The sequence below is a fragment of the Vombatus ursinus genome, unplaced genomic scaffold (genome assembly GCF_900497805.2).
Source record: "Vombatus ursinus unplaced genomic scaffold, bare-nosed wombat genome assembly UNPS02001287.1, whole genome shotgun sequence".
Lineage (NCBI taxonomy): Eukaryota > Metazoa > Chordata > Mammalia > Diprotodontia > Vombatidae > Vombatus > Vombatus ursinus.
In genome coordinates, this window is record NW_020941065.1 from 7,912,410 (window position 1) to 7,929,510 (window position 17,101).

General features: G+C 44.0%; 1 protein-coding gene across 1 annotated transcript in view; it reads left to right on the forward strand.

The window, feature by feature from the left end:
- The window catches only part of SRRM4 (serine/arginine repetitive matrix 4), a 229,766-nt gene that overhangs the window by 156,856 nt on the left and 55,809 nt on the right, over positions 1–17,101 (forward strand). Inside the window, 3 exon segments of the mRNA XM_027862245.1 lie at positions 4,480–4,626; positions 10,478–10,564; positions 16,650–16,721. Of these exon segments, the coding sequence (XP_027718046.1) occupies positions 4,480–4,626; positions 10,478–10,564; positions 16,650–16,721 (306 nt within the window).

Here is a 17,101-nt window from a genome sequence, read left to right on the forward strand (position 1 = left end):
CCTGGCATCCTTACACATCCTCTGTCCTTCTCCTTGACACCACCATGGCCTCAACACACAGTCACTTCTGCCCAGAGGCAAAAAGCAAGACCCCCCAATCTTCTAGCTACATCTCTGACTTGCTTTGGTAGCCAAATACAGGGTTAGGGGTGGGGGGGGCTGGGATGGTTTGATCTGGCAACTCCTTCCTCCTTTGTTGGCTTTTGTCCTGAAAAAGATGGGATCACTGACAGTGACAGATACTTTTTCTTGCCTTCCTTTAAATATTGGCTGGGTTTAGGCTCCTCTCCCTGTCGCCTCAGGGACCAGATAGCTTATCAGATAGATTGATCCTGAATCCCAAAACCTGTTTTGATGAGTTGTCTGGAGGAGCCTGGGATATAACAGCAAATGCAGCTTGGGCTTACCTTTTGACTCTGTGTGTGTGTGTGTGTGTGTGTGTGTGTGTGTGTGTGTATGTTGAAATGGGGATAGAGCTGCAAAGAATGTGGAAATCTTCTTGGCAAACCAACCCAGCAGTATTAACACATTCTCCTCTCTTCACTGAAATAGATGTGTTGCTCTTGGTTTGATATGTGACCTTGATTAGATAATTCGCTTAGGGTCTCCTAACCTCTATAAGGGATAACTAGATGGCACAGTGGATAGAGTACTATGCCTGGAGTTAGGAAGACTCATCTTCTGGGTTCAAATCCAACCTCAGACACTTACTTGTGACCTTAGGCAAGTTACTTAACCCTGCTTGCCTCAGTTTCCCCATCTGTAAAATGAACTGGAGAAGGAAAGGACAAACCACTCTGGTGTCTTTTCCAAGAAAACCTCAAATGGGGTCGCAAAGAGTCAGACACGACTGAACGACAACATCTCAAATCTCAACAAGGTGACTTATAAAATTCCTTCCTTCTTCAACATTCCATGGTCTATGATTTCAAAGATCCTTCTATGCTATGACATTCTGGGCTCTAAGAGCCTTGGCTCCATTGACATTTTATGTTCTAAGTTGGAACCACTCACAATTAAATAGCAGCTAATTGCAACTCTCCAAGCTAGCTCCTTTTTCAGGGACTATGAAATTGTCCCTACCAATTAAATGAAGTGGAAGGTTTTTTATGGAATCTTAGGGTTAGAAAGGACAAAGGTTTAACCTTCTGCCTTCAGACTTAACCCATTATATCTCAAATCTCTGTCCCATTTGGAGAAAGTCATGCAATAACCTCCTAACATAATTTATTACTGGCTCTCACAGCTCTGGAATGATAGCTTTTCTGATGCCTGACTCACTTCCATCTTGATAATAGTGCCACCTTGTCCCTGATGTATGAAAAAAAAAAAACTAGGTTTCCAATCCATCCTCTGACTTGTTATTTTATAATTGTATGACCTTGGACTAGTCACCCCCATTAGACTGTAAGCTCCATGAGGGCAGGGACTATTTTTTTTTGCCTCTTTTTGTATCCATACAACTTAACACAGTGCCTGGCACATAGTAGGTGCTTAGTGAATGTTTATTGAATTGAATTGAAACATTTCTCTGGGTTTCAAAGTCTTCTTTTGCAAAGAGAGGGGTGGACGTGGTACCCCCTCAAGTTCCCTTCCACCTAGAAATGTGATCTTATGTTTCAGCAGTATATGGATGGCTCCAGGAGGTCGCTGAGGAACAAGGCCCGTGGTGGGATTTCAGATGCTAGGGCAGACCATTTAAGCTCATATGTTCTTGTCCCATCCTTGAAGGGGATGGAAATTAACTGGTAACCATTTTCCATAGATTATCACTAGAGTTTAAAGAGTATCAATTGTGTGCCAAGTGATAGGTACTGTGAGAGGCTGAATCAATTCAACACGCATTTAGGTGCCAATTACATTCAAGGTACTCTGTTACATTCTGGAGAAACAAATACAAAAGCAAACCATTCCCTGCCCTCAGAAAGCTTATACTCTAATGGGGAGATACAACATGTACATATATATATACACAAATATAAATCATATACAAAATGCTACCATGTAATTTCAAGAAGGCAGTGTTAACAATAGTGGGGTCCCTAGCCTCTCTGTTTTTCCCTGCTCCCCAGTGGTCCCTGAGGTACCCTTCATTCTTTTGCTCACCTGAGAAAACAATCTTCCTTTCCATCAACCTTATGCTATGGCTGTTTCTGCTGTCCTTTTTCCAGGAGGATGTATTTACAATGGTTACTTTCCCAGTGGAAAACTGTCAACATAGAGATACTATGGGCCCACTACTTTGTTCCACAGGATAAAGCTGTGAAGACAGTTTTCTGGTTGGGGGACAAAGCTGAGGTCTGCTTTAGAATAAGAGACCCCATCATGTTGGCTGCTGTGCAAAGTGTTCTAGAAATGGAGTCAGACGCTTGCGATCACCTTCCAATCCTGACTCTTCTATTTATTTGCTGTGGGATCTTGGTAAACTTACCTTCCCTCTCTACATTTTACTCTATTTCTCTGTAAAAGGGGGAGAGGTTGGGCTAGCTGTCCTCTAGGGTCCTTTCCAGCTCAAAATCTATAGTCCTATGTATAGTAGCTGTGTGACCTTGGTCAAGACAGTGAAATTCTCTGTGTCTCAGTTACCTCATCTGTAAAATGAAAGGGGCGGACAAGATGACCTTGAAGGTACCCACCAGTTCTAAATCCTTCTGGTGTTGCTCACAATTAATATAACACTTGTCAGAAATGATGAAGGGGAAGTTTCAGAGAAACATGGAAAGACTTGCATATGAACTGATGCGGAATGAAATAAGCAGAATCAGAAGAAGAATTTCTACCATGACAACAATCTTGCAAAGACAAACAGCTCTGAAAAATTCAGGAATCTTGATCAATGCAACAATCAATCACAATTCCAAAGGATTCATGACAAAACATGCTACCTACCTCCTGTCAGAAAGGAGTAAGAAGATGTAGATTAAGACACGCATGTATATTTTCAGTCATGTCCTACTCTTTGTCACCCCGTTTGGGGTTTTCTTGGCAAAGATACTGGAGTGTTTGCCATTTCCTTTGCTACCTCATTTTACAGATGAGGAAACTGAGGCAAACAGGGTTAAATGACTTGCCCAGGGTCACACAGCTAGTAAATGGTTCTTCCTGACTCCAGGTCTAGCACTCTGTCCACCGTGTCACCTAGCTACTGTGTGCATACATACATACATAAATACATACATATACACATACATTGTATAATACATATATAATATATAAACGTTATATATAGAAGGGATATAACTTATATACCCATATCACATAATATATATACCCATACACAGAAACACATACACATACATATACACAAACATATGTGTACATACAGACATATCACAATATGTGGTATATTGTGGTCTATATACACATGTGTACAGACATGTATAGAGAGGAACACATGTGTATATATGTATATATATATATATTTCTATATATGTCTCACTATATAGTGTATATTGGACTTGAACAATGCAGGAATTTCTTCTGATCAATTATCACATTTATTAGAAGCATTTTACTTTTCTTTTTCAATGGGAGATGGAAGTAAAGAGGGAGAAAATGCAGATTTTGGATAATTGAAAAAATAAAATTGAATTAAAATCATTATGCAACACTTTATGGTTCCATAGGGCCCTACACCTATTCTGTCATGTGCTTAGCTCTTAGCATAATGCCTCCCATACAGCAGGCTCTTAATAAATGCTTATTGATCCTCATGGAGCTAGAAGGGACCGTGGAGATCATGGACTTGTGGGATCCGGCATCTAGAGCTGGAAGGGACAGAGGAGGAGGGGGAAGAGGAAGAAAAGGAGGAGGAAGAGGAAGAGAAAGAGGGGGGAGGAGGAGGAGGAGGAAGAAATGAGTCAGTCTCCTGTTTCCTGGTCTAAAGTTTTCCAAATGACAACAGAAAGAGTCCTGATTTAGAGTCAAAGGACTTGAGTTCAGGTCTCAGCTTTTCTCCTTCCTAGCTGTGTGACCTTGGGTAAGTCCCTTCCCCTCCTGGGGCCTCAGTTTCCTCATCTGTACAGCGAGGAGGCCTCGCAAATCTCTTTCAGGTCTAAATCTGTGATTCCATGAATACCTATTATATGTATGTCCTTGGACAACTCACTCTCCTTCTCTGGGCCTCTGTTACCCTATCTATAAAATGGGAGGGTTGGGCCAGATGAATTCTAGGATTTTCTCCCCGCTTTCTCCCATTGCACCACACTGCCTTCTCTCTGGATGCTGGAGATCCCTGATGGAGCATCATGGGGCCACAGCCATAATTCTGTTTACTGAGGCTGAGACCATTCAGCTTCTAGCCATTTTCTCGACCGTCCATGGGGATGCCAAGCCTGAGAAAAAATGCAATAATGCTAAATAAAAATCAAATACTGTGGTCATTATTCTTTTATGGAACCCTCATCTTGTGCTAAGGACTCCAGCTGGTGCACACAGATGCCCTTGTCTCTCTGTAATGACTTTGTCTTTTCCCCCTAGCACTGAAACTCAGAGCTGTGTGGCATATCCAGCTGAGGAGGGACCCCCCAAAAAGCTAAGACAGCATACAACTCAGGAGGCCTCCATTGCCAATGGCTGGGAGCAGGGAAAGGCTAGCCAGGAGCTCACATCCACCAGGACACCCAGGTGAGTCACTACCCTTGCCCCTCCCCAGAGCCATAACTAGGGTAGGGGAACCAGGGCTTTCCCCCAGGGTGCCAAAGTTTCATGGTGAAGACACCACTGACTGCTGGGCTGTGTGACAAGAGCACTTGATTTGAAGTCAGAGGACCTGGATTCCCATCATGGCTCTTGCCACGTGCTGATAATCTGGACCTGTTTCCTCATTTGTAAATGAGATGATTGGCCTCGAAGGCTGGATTTTGAATAAGATGACATGAGTCAGGATGCCAGCTTTGCCACTTTCTACCTGTGGGACATGGGGCAAAGTGCTTTCCCACTCTGGGCCTCATTTTCCTTCTCTCTAAACAAATGAAGGTTGGACTAGATGACCTGAAAGGTCCCTTCCAGATTCTGTCAATGTGAGGTCCAAGACACCGTCTTCCCAAGGACAGCTTTTAACTGTAGCTTTAAATTCATGTACACACACTGCCTTCTGCCAGGCTCTCTGTCAAGTGGGTAATGATCTGTAAACATGAGATTTCCTAAGGGAGAGAACCAAAGGATCCCAGCATTCTCCCTATGCAAAGGGGAGAATCCTTTCGTGGAGGGGAATAAATCTCTCCTCTAATGCGTGTGTTTTGTAAATTAAATTTTTCCCATGAGGAACTTTCCTTCTCTGTACCACCAATGTTCGCTAGGGTGGGGTTCGTCCTAGATCCAGGCCAAGAAAGTCATTCCAGCCACCCAATCTGGAGGTCTGCTGGAGTTCCCAGGAGAAGGGTGCCCTCAAACTGTCCTGCCTCACAGGGGAACCAGACCCACACTCTTTTGAGCCTCGTTCCCCCAGGACACCTGGTTAGAATCCTCTCAGTCAAACCCTGTTTAATCCCATTACCAGAAGTTATGGTATCATGCTCAGAGGCCCACTGGGAGGAGAAGTTGGGCAATGCCCTTGAATCAGACAGCTCAGTCCCAAATTCCTGGTACCCCTTAGGAAGGAGAGAGGGAAAAGACAGGGAACAGAAAGACCAGGTGATTGCTTTCCTCTTTGCCCTATGATTCTGTGACAGAGCCCCTCATTCATGGGGTGTCCCTAAGCCTCCAAGGATCATGAGATTTGGAGCTAGATGGGACCTTTGAGCTCATCAAATATGACTCCTTAAGCCCAGAGAAGTTAAGTGACTTGTCTAGAGTCACCCAGCTAGCTAGTGAGTAGCAAAGCCGAGATTCCGACCCAAATCAGGACATGGTAGCTTTGGAGTTAGCAGACACCTCCCTGGCCATCTAGTCCGTCTTCCTCAGTTTTACATATGAGGAAACTGAGGCCCATGGAGGCAAAAGAGATGTGTACCCAGGTCCTCTGAGAGTCCCAGCTCTTTGCACTGAGCCACTCTATCTCCCAAGAGGATGAGATAAAGTCCTCTTGGGAAGGGGAAATTAACATCAACAACAAAGGTAACCAAAGTTTTGTGAGCAAGCCCAAAGGCCCCCGAGCTCAGCTGCTCTCCCTTCATGAGCAGCCATCTCTTGGCTCTGCTTTATGAGAATGGTCACAAGATCAGGGGAGGATGCTCCACGCTGTCATATCTGCAGCCTGCTCACCTGCCAGGCCCAACCTCCCCTTGGCGGGCCTTTAATTAGACTCTGATTACAATCGGCAGAAACAATTAAATCCTGTCAGCCCGAGAGAGCCCAGGCCTGGCTTCAAAGGCAGAGGAAGTTATCTTCAGGAGGCAGAAAGGGGATTTCTGCTCAAGGCAGCCTGGCACTGAGAGAGGAGGGCAGGGGGGAAGAGGGCAGGTTAGAAGCCTTTCATGATTATCCAGGGAGCAAGGGGAAGGGGAGCTCGGAGCTCTTGGCCTGGCTTTGAGGGGGATTGCACAAAAACGTTGAATATTAGAGGAAGGGCCCTGAGAGTGCACGAGGTCAGAGCTGGGAACTGAGGTGTTTGATCGGGAAGGGGTCTTAGAACAGGGGATGTCAGGGCTGGGAGGGGCCTTAGAACAGGGGATGTCAGAGGTGGGAGGGGCCTGGGGGAGTCTTAGAACAGAGGATTTCAGAGCTGGGAGGGGCCTTAGAGCAGAGGATATCAGAGGTGGGAGGGGCCTTAGAACAGGGGATGTCAGGGCTGGGAGAGGCCTTAGAACAGGGAATGTCAGATCTGGGAGGGGCTTTAGAACAGGGAATGTCAGGGCTGGGAGGAGCCTTAGAACAGGGGATGTCAGAGCTGGGGGGGGTGCTATTAGTGGATGCTATTATTCTGCTCCTTTTACAGAAGAGGAAACATGAACTATTTAGGGTCCCACAGCTAGTAAGTGTCCAACATGGGATTCAGACTCAGGTCTTTCTGTCCCCATGTCTGGCACCCTTTCCTCTATTCCAGACAAATCTCTCCCGAGAGAGGCTGCTAAGTGTTGCAGTGACTAGAGTTCCAGGCCTGAAGTCAAGAAGACCTAAGTTCAAATCCAGCCTCAGGCATTTACTAGCTGTGTAACCCTGGGCAAGTCACTTAAATTCTGTTTGCCTCAGTTTCCTTATCTGTAAAAATGAGGATGATAATCTTCCAAGGTTGTTATGAGAATCAATTGGGATAACAATTATAAAGTGCTTAGCACAGTGCCTGGCACATAGTAAGCACTGTATAAATATGAACTATTATTATTACAAGACCAGCCCACTTCCATTTCTAGGCAAACATGTCCTTTGTGATATGTTTGCATAGGGATCATAACTCTAAGACTCAAAGGCACCTCACAGGCCACCAAGTCTGCTCAGTTCATTTTACAAATGGGTCAACTGAGGCCCAGAACTTGCCCAAGGTCACAGAGTTAGTATATGGAAGAGCCAAGATTCAAACTCAAGTCCTCTGACTCAAGTGGGTGGTCTTTCCATACGATATACACCAGTCATCATTGTTAATATGCTCTGATTTTCCATGAAAGATAGAGATATACTTGTCTATTTTCATGTCCTCTCTAATACAAATGGAATCTAGGATCCCATGACTTTAGGATCCCAGCAATGTAGATTACAACCCATCTCCCATCTCTGCCTGGCCAGCCTATGTGGCTCTTCCATGTCTTCCCACCAACTTGACCCAGCAGGTCTATCCAATATGGTGGAGGCCTTTTCTGATTTCTCCCCAAATTGCCAAGGCACCCATGGAGCATTCTGCCTGTCCTTCAATCATCCCTCACCTTCTACATGGCCAAGCCCATCTTCTCTTCCTATCACTGATTCTTCTCTTGTGGTTAGTAATTCATTCATTGTGCCTTGCCCACACCCACCATGAGTCTCTCCATTGTGTGAGGAAGACCTAGGTTTCCATTCCTACCTCTTTTTAATTCTTTGAAGGCAGTGATGTTCCAGGACTCACTGTCACACAGGAACAATAGTAAAATGCTAATATTGAAATGGTGAGACCTGGCTTTCGTGGAAATCTTGGGGTCCATAAAAGAGCTTCACAACTTCCAAGTAATCCAGACCGCCCTCTTCCCATTCAACTCAGGGTGATGTAGCAGATAGAAAGCCGGCCTTTAAACCAAAAAGACCCAGGTCATCAATCCAGCAGGGGTCAGAAGTAAGAGTAAGGCTTGAATTCTTCCTGGTTGAGGTCAGCTCTCCACCTCAACACACAGAAGGTGCTTAATAATGTTTAACAAATTGACTCCATAATCACGTTTATTTTTCCTGTTCCTACTGGCCAGACTTTTCAGGGTCATCTTGGCCTTCCCCTAGTTAGGGTGAATTATTGAGGTTAGCCCACATCTGCATCTGCTGAATGCCAAGTGACTCTTCATCCCAAATCATCCCTTTTTACTCCTGAAATGGTGTATTTAATGGCCCTCAATCCAGTCCCATTATCCAGGAGATAACTTGAGTTCATTTACCTACCTCCTGTGCATTTTAATTTAATCGAGTTGGAACCTGCTTTGCATGGGGAAATATGCTTATTCCTAGGGATGGAGCCTTTTTAAGGTAGGGGGAGAAAGTATTGGTGACAGCTCTCATTCCATTACACCTTGGCAAATATGCTTTTAATAATCAGCTGTTATTTAACATATATTACATCCTTATTAAGTTGCAGTCAGAATAGTAGAGGCAGTCATGACTCCTTGGTGCCTAAATGCCAATTAATTATTTAAAAAGTTATTTATTTACCAAGGTGAACCATTTGAGCATACAATAATAAATCTATTACCAAGCTGTTAACCTCCATAAATGCATTGAATATAATCAATTGCCACTTGGGTAACATACCACCCGTCTCATTAGATCTACATTAACTCCTTATTTGAGATACTTAATTTGAAGTGTGACCAAATTAGGCACGGAATGTTAATTAAGCACTGGTCCTGCTTATTAGATAGACTGGGAATCAAGATCCCTGGGGACTGACAATAGTCCCCAGGAAGCTAATGGTGGGATCAATAAGCCCAGGGTTGCAGTCAATGATGTTTGCACCCTGGGCATGAGATGTACCTCAAATGTTGGGGGATAGACCAGGGCAAGGGGTCAAGTTGGGCTATAGGCAAAGATCCATGAAAATTGCAAGGCTGATGCTGGGACAGCCAGGCCTGAAGGAGAATCATCTGGGGTGTTATCCCAGACGAGGATGAAGAAAGAAACATGGCAGACATTTGGGAGTGTCCTGCCAAATTACTAGAGGCAGTGAGAAGCAAGGAGAGGAAGTGTGGAATGCTGACTTCCTTGGGGTCAGGATCCAAGGCTCACTTACCACCCCGGGGCAAGGGGTTTCACTCCTCAGCATCCAGACACATCTAAGCTCGAATTGCCAAGTAGGACCTGATCTGCACTGGCAGAGGGAGTTTCTTCACCTGGAGGTCCCAACCTAGGTGAAATCACAGGTCTGTTCAAATACAAAAACAAAAAAAAGAACCAATACAAGTATCACTCCCTAAATATCAAACTCTGTACTTGGCATTGGAGATGCAAAGAAAAAGAATGAGATAATCCCTACTCACAACATGCTTACACTTTAATGCGGGAGACAAGTTCATATAAAAATATATGCTGCGTAAATATGCAGTGAATAGATACAAGGTAGTTTGTAAGTGGCACAGCAGATAGAGCACTGGGCCTGGAGTCAGGAAGACCTGAGTTCAAATTCAGACTCAGACACTTCCTAGCACCTTAGTGACCCTGGGAAAGTCACTTAACTCTGTTTGCCTTAGTTTCCTCATCTGTAAAATGAGCTAGAGGAGGAAATGGCAAACCACTTCAGTCTCTCTGTCAAGGAAATCCCAAATGAGGTCATGGAGAGTCAGTAGACATGACTGCAAATGACTGAACAAGTTTGTAAGGGAAGATGGGAACGGTTACTTCATGCTGAAGTGGGTGACTGAACTGGGTCTTAACCGATCGAGCAACATTTATTAAGCCCTAAAATGTGCCAGGCACTAGGTTAAGCATTAAACAAAGAGAGGTACCCTATGAGGGGGGATTTAAGGAGAGAGAGCATCTAGGCATATGGGATGGCCAATGCGTGTGGTGTGGAAGAGAGAGAAGGCCAAATAAGTAATTAAAAGCAGAGGCAGTATACTGTAGTGGCTAGGCTTTAGGGTCAGAATGACTTTGGTTCAAAACCAGATACATTCTGACATGGTGGCTCTTAGAAATTCAGTTAATCCCTCAATGCCCCAGGCAACTCTAAATCAGGCTATATAAGTTGAAGAAGAGTTGCTAGGCTTCCCAGGCTCAATTCAAACCTGAACAGCAAATTTTTAAGGTTTTAAAAACATTTTTATTTCTAAGGTGCCAATGTCTTGCCAGCACCATCTCCATTACGGTTCTGGGCCCTACTGCCCCACCTTAGTTACAGCCCCCTTACTGCTCATCCTTTGTATCTCTACAGTGCTTTCCGGGACAAGGACTTTACCCCACCGCCTTCCTCCAGGGGCAAGAAGAAAAAGAAGAAATCGGCCCGGAAGAAGCGAAGGAGGTGAGGTCTTCCTAGTTTGGAGGAAGAACCAGAGGAGAACCAAGCAGGGAACATTTTAGTTCTCTTGTGTGGTGCTAAGCTAGAGCAACCACGCACTGGGGTTAAGTAGGAGAAAGATGTCTAGAGGTCAGGGTTTGAGAACTGAGTGGAAACTTGCTGTGTGACCAACGGACAAACCATTTCTTATCTCTCTGAACCTCAGTTTCTTCACATGTAAGAAGAGAAAAGGCCTCCCACGTACAATGGGAACTTAATAAGTGCTTGAATTTAACTAAATTAAGAGAGTCATGCTGGACTGGAGCATGGGGTGGGGTGTTGGCCAAGGGGAGCTTTGGTCAATAGAGACCCTAGAACACTCACTGAAATGACAACATGTGTTTCTTGGTACAGAGCCAACCAGAGCCCATGTCCAGCTCCATGGGGCATCTCAGGTCTGTGACCTAGAGCTGGGAAGGGCCTTAGAAGTCATCTACTCCAGTGGGGTCAAACTCAAGAGAAAAGGGCTTAAGCCACACCTAAAGATCCCTGCTAACTGCGCATTGTCTTTGTTGTTTAGTCATTTCAATTGTGTCTGACTCTTCATGAACACATTTGGGATTTTCTTGGCAAAGAGACTGGAGAATTGTCATTTCCTTTTCCAGTTCATTTTACAGATGACGAAACTGAGGCAAACAGGGTGAAGTGACTTGCCCAGGGTCATACAGCTAGTAAATGTCTGAGGCTGGACTTGAACTCAGGTCTTCCTGACTGCAGGTCTGGCGTTCCATATACCAACCTACCTCACTGCTGTTTGCATATTGACTTAGAAAACCACAAATAACCATTATCTATGTTTTATTATGTCTTGATTTATTTTGTTAAATATTTCCCAATTATATTTTAATCTGGTGCTGGCTGTACTGGGGAGAGTTACCTTTCGATGACACTGACCGCCTCATTTTACAGATGAGTAAACTGAGGCATTGGAGAAAGGATGAGATGTACCTAACAACTCACACAGGTAGCAATGGCATAGCCAGGGTTTAAGCCCAAGCTTCCAACATCAACTGCAGCCTTCTTTCCATTCATCTTTCTGTCTTCCTTACCCACAAGATCCTAGCATAGAATAAATGCTTTTAATTGATTGCTAGAGCTAGAACTTAAAGGGGCCTTGGAGACCATTTAATTCAACCCTTCCCTCTCACTTTAGAAATAAGGCCACTGAGGCATAGGAAGGTAGAGTGTTATGTTCAAGGACATTTAGGTAGGATTTGAACCCAGACCCTGTAACTCCAAGTAGAGTGCTCTTTCCAGTACACCAGGCCTTTTCAAATTCTTCATCAACCCAACTCCCAAATCTAATTTCATGTAATCTTAGCATCATCAAGCTAGAGTTAGAAGGGACCTCGAAAGCTGGTTACTCCAACCTTCTCATTTAATAGATGAGGAACCTTAGTCATGGAGGCTAAGTGATTTATCTACACAAAGGTAATAAATGAGGTGGGACTTGAACCCAAGTCCTCTGCTTTTTGCCACACTAACTCTAGTGGTCTTTTCTAGCTTTATCATTCCAAGATGAAGCATTGGTCCCATCAGAGGTTATTAATGGAAGCCGGGCATATGTTGAGTATGTCTCTGATTGTTGAGGGAGGCATTAGATCCAAGCCACAAACCTTCATTTAGTTCCTATTATGTAGATTGAAGTTCCCAAGAAAACAAAGAAGAATGACACAGTCTCAATTCTCAAGGGGCTTGCAGTCTACTGGGATTTGAGATAGGGCTGAAAAGGTAGGCTGGACCCAGATGCTGCAGAGCTTCAAGAATATTATGGAAGATCTCCATCTTGATACCCCATCCAGGAGAAAGCATGGGGCTGATGGGACATCTAAACAACCCTGGAGGGATTCCAAGTAGGAGCCAATGAATCCATCAATAAGTTTTTTTTATTAAGAACCTACTATGTGCCAAGCCCTATTCTAAGGACTGGGAATAGAATGATAAAAGTGAAAAAGAAAATCCTGATCCTCAAAGAGTTTATCGCCTAATGGGCGATACAACATATATGCAAATGATCAATCAACAGGTATTTATTAAGCACTTCATACTGCCAGGGTTTGGGCTAGGGTCTGGAGAAGGCTTCTTGGTTTCCTTCAAGTCTTAACTTCTACAAGAAAGCTTCCCAATCCTTCTTAACCTAATGACTTTCTTCTGAGATTGCCCTTAATTTATCAGAGACAGAGACAGCCAAAGACAAAGACAAAGAGACACAGGGACAGACACAGAGAGACAGAGAGATAGAGACAAAGAGACAGAAACAGACATAGAGAGAGAGATGGAGAGAGAGAATCAAAGACCGAGACAAAGACAGACAGATCTATACACATATGGATCTATATAGTATATTAGCAAATAGATATAAGCAAATATGTAGGCAAACAGATAGATAGATATAGTAGATTACTATATGTACATGTGGAAACAAATATAGCTATAGATGACTGCAGTAAATTAGTAAATATAGATGTAGTAAATTAGTAAATAGGTAAATATGTATGTATCTAGATAGATAACCATAGTAGATAAATAAATAGATATTAGCATATATATATATATATATAGATATCCAGAGATCTCATTTGTCCATAGTTGTTTTCATGTTGTCTCTCCCATTAGACTATAAGCTTCCTGAGGGCAGGAATGGTTTTTTGCCATCCCTGGTATCCTCATACAAAGCACTTAACACAGTGCCTAGCATATAGAAGAAGCTTAATAAATGCTCCTTGGCTGACTGAAGATACAAAGATAGGCATGAAGAGTCTCTGTTCTCAAGGAACATCCAGTCTTTGGTTAGGGACCTTCAATGCCAGGCTCTTGCTAACAAAATGGGTATGTGAAGAAGGAAACAATTCCAGGAAACTCTTTACGTTATAGAGGATATTGTTATATCTAGAGCAGAGTTGGGTAAAGAGGTAGGACAATATGGTTCCAGAACCAGAGACCTTAAAAGATGAGGCAAGGATGACCTGTGACCCTCCAGAGCTCAACTACAGCTTTGGAAAAAGGGGTGCCTCAGCTCCTAAAATAAGGGTGCCCCAGGGCAGTGCACACAGGAGCCTGCAGGTGGCAGCAGAGAGCAACCCCACACTGCATCCAGGCTCCACATTTCCATGACTTTTCAGCTCAAGGTAGACTTCCATAACAACTTGGCACATTAGCCTCTCTCTAGCAGATAACTCCCTCCCCCCTATACACAAAAATCAGGGGGGTAGGTCAGAGATAGACAGGGGAGGCTTGCCATAATGCAAAAGAGCAGGAGGTAAGAGGTCTGTGCACAGATCAGCCTTGGGCTCCCAATAACGATGGAGCTCTATAGTCAAAGAGGAGACTAGCCAATAGATAAGTTCAATTCCCACCTCCACATCTTTGTACAGAATGTCTGTCATGCCTGGAAGGCATTACTTCCTTACCTTTGGCTCTTAAAATTTCTAGTGTGTGTGTGTGTGTATGTGTGTGTGTGTGTGTTCTTGAACAGTGGTTCAAACCCAAGTCTTCTGATGCTAAGAACAGTATTCTTTTCAATTCCCTGGGTGTTAAGCTAACTTCCGGGCCATGAGGCATGCTGGGATGCCAGCTTCTGAATAATTTTTAGAAAGTTTAATCATCTGAAAAAAAAAAAAAACCTCATGAAACAAACACCTGGGCTATTGGAGGGACCTGTTGTTGCCATAAAGATCCCAGCATGTTAAAGTAAATATGGAGAACATTCTTCATAATTTTGCCTTTGGTCAGCCCTATGCAATAGTTATAATCTAAATTTTTAGAGGCTGGATTGTAAAAGAGAATGCCAGACCAGACAAATCAGGGGAGGTATCTTTCTTATGTGCATGCATACCCCCAATTTAAGGCCACCTGGAAAAGCACATGGGGGGTAATTAGGAGGGGGCTTCAGGTGTGGCCAAAAAAGGGACCTGAGTTGGGACCAATGGACAGGGTAACCAATGTCAGCTTGCTGAGGTTAAGAAACATTTCGTTTTTATCTTTTTATCTCCAGCACAAGCATACAATGTTTACCGAATGTTTAATTGGATTGGGAGTAGCCTTGGGCTATAGGCCAGGAATTCTGTGGGGCTGTCCTCAGGAAGACCCCATATAGGGTGGCTAGGCCCCTCGGACCATGGCCACCAGGTCATGGGGGGGTCAGTGATCATTGACATTGGGGTTGACAAGTTATGTAGCAGCGAATTGTATAGCAGTGACTGTGAAGGGCCTTGAGCCATAGCCCATAAATATATTCTCAGAATATAAGCACCTGGAGGGCAGGGACTGTTTTACCTCCTTTTGTCTCTCTTTATTAAGCACCTAGTATAGCCTCTAGCACATAGTCAGCACATAATATATATTTGTTGGATTTGGGCTGGAAATTTTTGACTGACAAGCCTGCTTGGGGTGAGGGTGAGGAGAGGAAGGAGGAGAGGCAAGTGGCCTGATGGTTCTCTCTGAGGCCTGTTGGGAAGGTATTATATCACCTGCCTATTAGCAACTTTAGCCATATTGAAGGAAACTCTGGGCATGAGGACATAGCCTGGTGTGGTTAGTGCCTGAACAAATCACTTCCCCTCTGTACCTCAGTTTGGATAGAATCATCTCTAAAGTCCCATCTTCAACCCACCACCCCAAATCCCACCTCTGACATTCCCTGTTCTAAGGCCCCTCCAGCTCTGACATTCCCTGTTCTGAGGCCCCTCCCAGGTCCCACATAGTATCAACCCCACTCCCCTACCCTCCTGACCAGGCAGGAGGCAGGGCTCCCAGGAGCCAGGTCTTAACTCACATTTTCATAAGCTGACTAAAGCCAGGCAAAGATGAGAGGTTTAGAAGTGTGGGCTTGAGGGTGTTATCATGATTTAAGCAGTGTGGGCAAACTCAACCCCCTTAGGACCACATTAAGTTAAGGAGCAATCATTAGAACATTCATTCAGCTTGAGGATGGCAGAAAAGTGAACCTCTGGTATTCAATACATTCAATTGAACATTGGCAAGAGAAGAAAACAGAGAGCGTGAGGGAGAGCTGGGCTCCACAGGGTCCTCCCTCCCCCACCCCTTAGTCACTCAATTGCTGTTCCTACTCTATGGTCCTCACCTGCAATAGTCCCAATCATTATCTCCCCAGAATCCCTTAGAGAGAAATCATTCCTTCTTCCCCTCCCACCTCATCAATCCCACCTGGGCCAGAGGCAGGCAGCTCTGCTGAGCTGTGCTTCTTGAACACTCAGCCTCTTTCAGTGAGACTGCCTCAAACATGTCCCCAGCATCCAACCTCTGAGACAGAAAAAGCATTGGACTAGCGTTACAATTCCTGAGTTCAGGTCCCAGTGCTGAAGTTTCCTAGGGGAGTGACTGCATTTACGTCACTTCCCCTCCCTGTGCCTTGGTTTCCTCATCTGCAAAATAGAATATTACTATTTGCTCTGTTCTTTTCAGATTAGGGAGCTATGGATATAGAATGTTGCCCATCCTGTCAGACTCTGGGGCTGGGCAGCTTAATTTAACTGGGTTGCTTTTTCTCCTTATCTGTTATTTTAAACTTTATGTTTTGTTTTGTTTTGTTTTGAGAGGCAATTACAGTTAAGTGACTTGCCCAGCTAGTAAATCTTTGAGGTCAAATTTGAACTCAGGTCCTCTTGACTCCAGGGATGGTGCTTTATCCACTGCATAAAATTTTCTTAACATTCACTTTTTTTTTATTTTGAATTCCAAATTGTCTCCCTCCTTCCAGTCCCTCCCCCATCCATTGAGAAGGCCCGCAATATACCCATTATACAGGTGAAGAATCCCTCCTCTCTTTTTTATTCTTTGTCTTGGTCAATGCTTCTCTGGAGTGGGGAAGGGTGAGGAAGATTTTTGGAAATACAGAGAAAGACAAAACAAAGTGTATCAATTTTTTTTTAATTTAAAAAATTGTATTACCATCTACCTTACAGGGTTGTTGTGGGAAAAGCAGTTTGTACACTGTCGGGCATTAGACTTACTATGAGCTGCTAATTTTCATTTTTCAAGCCCCTCTCCCACAGGTCCTTTTCTAAGCTGTATTCCTTTCCCTTGATAGGTCCCCTTCCTATAGTCCATCTCCGGTAAAAAAGAAGAAGAAGAAAAGTTCAAAGAAGCACAAGAGAAACAGGTATTCTCCCTCATTCCTGGAAGCATAAGTTTGAATGGCTGGAAGAGAAGAGAATGTGAGATTCCGGGGTCATCTTGGCCATCCCTCGGCAAATATTATAATTCTATACACAGCCCATTCTTCCTTATGGGACCATTTTCAATTCATGGAGCATTTTTGGGGCACCTACCAGGTGTCATGGAGCCAGGCACTGTGCTAGGCTCAGAAGACACCCTCCAGAGATCATATTCTGCTGGGGGGAAAGGGGAGGAGAGTGTTACCATATCTATCAAGCAAATAATGAGCATTAATTAAATAAGCATCCATTAGTGCTAGGCACTGAGAATTTTAGAAGAAAAAAAAAGTCTACCGTGAGCTAGGCCCTAGTAGTACAGAAGCAT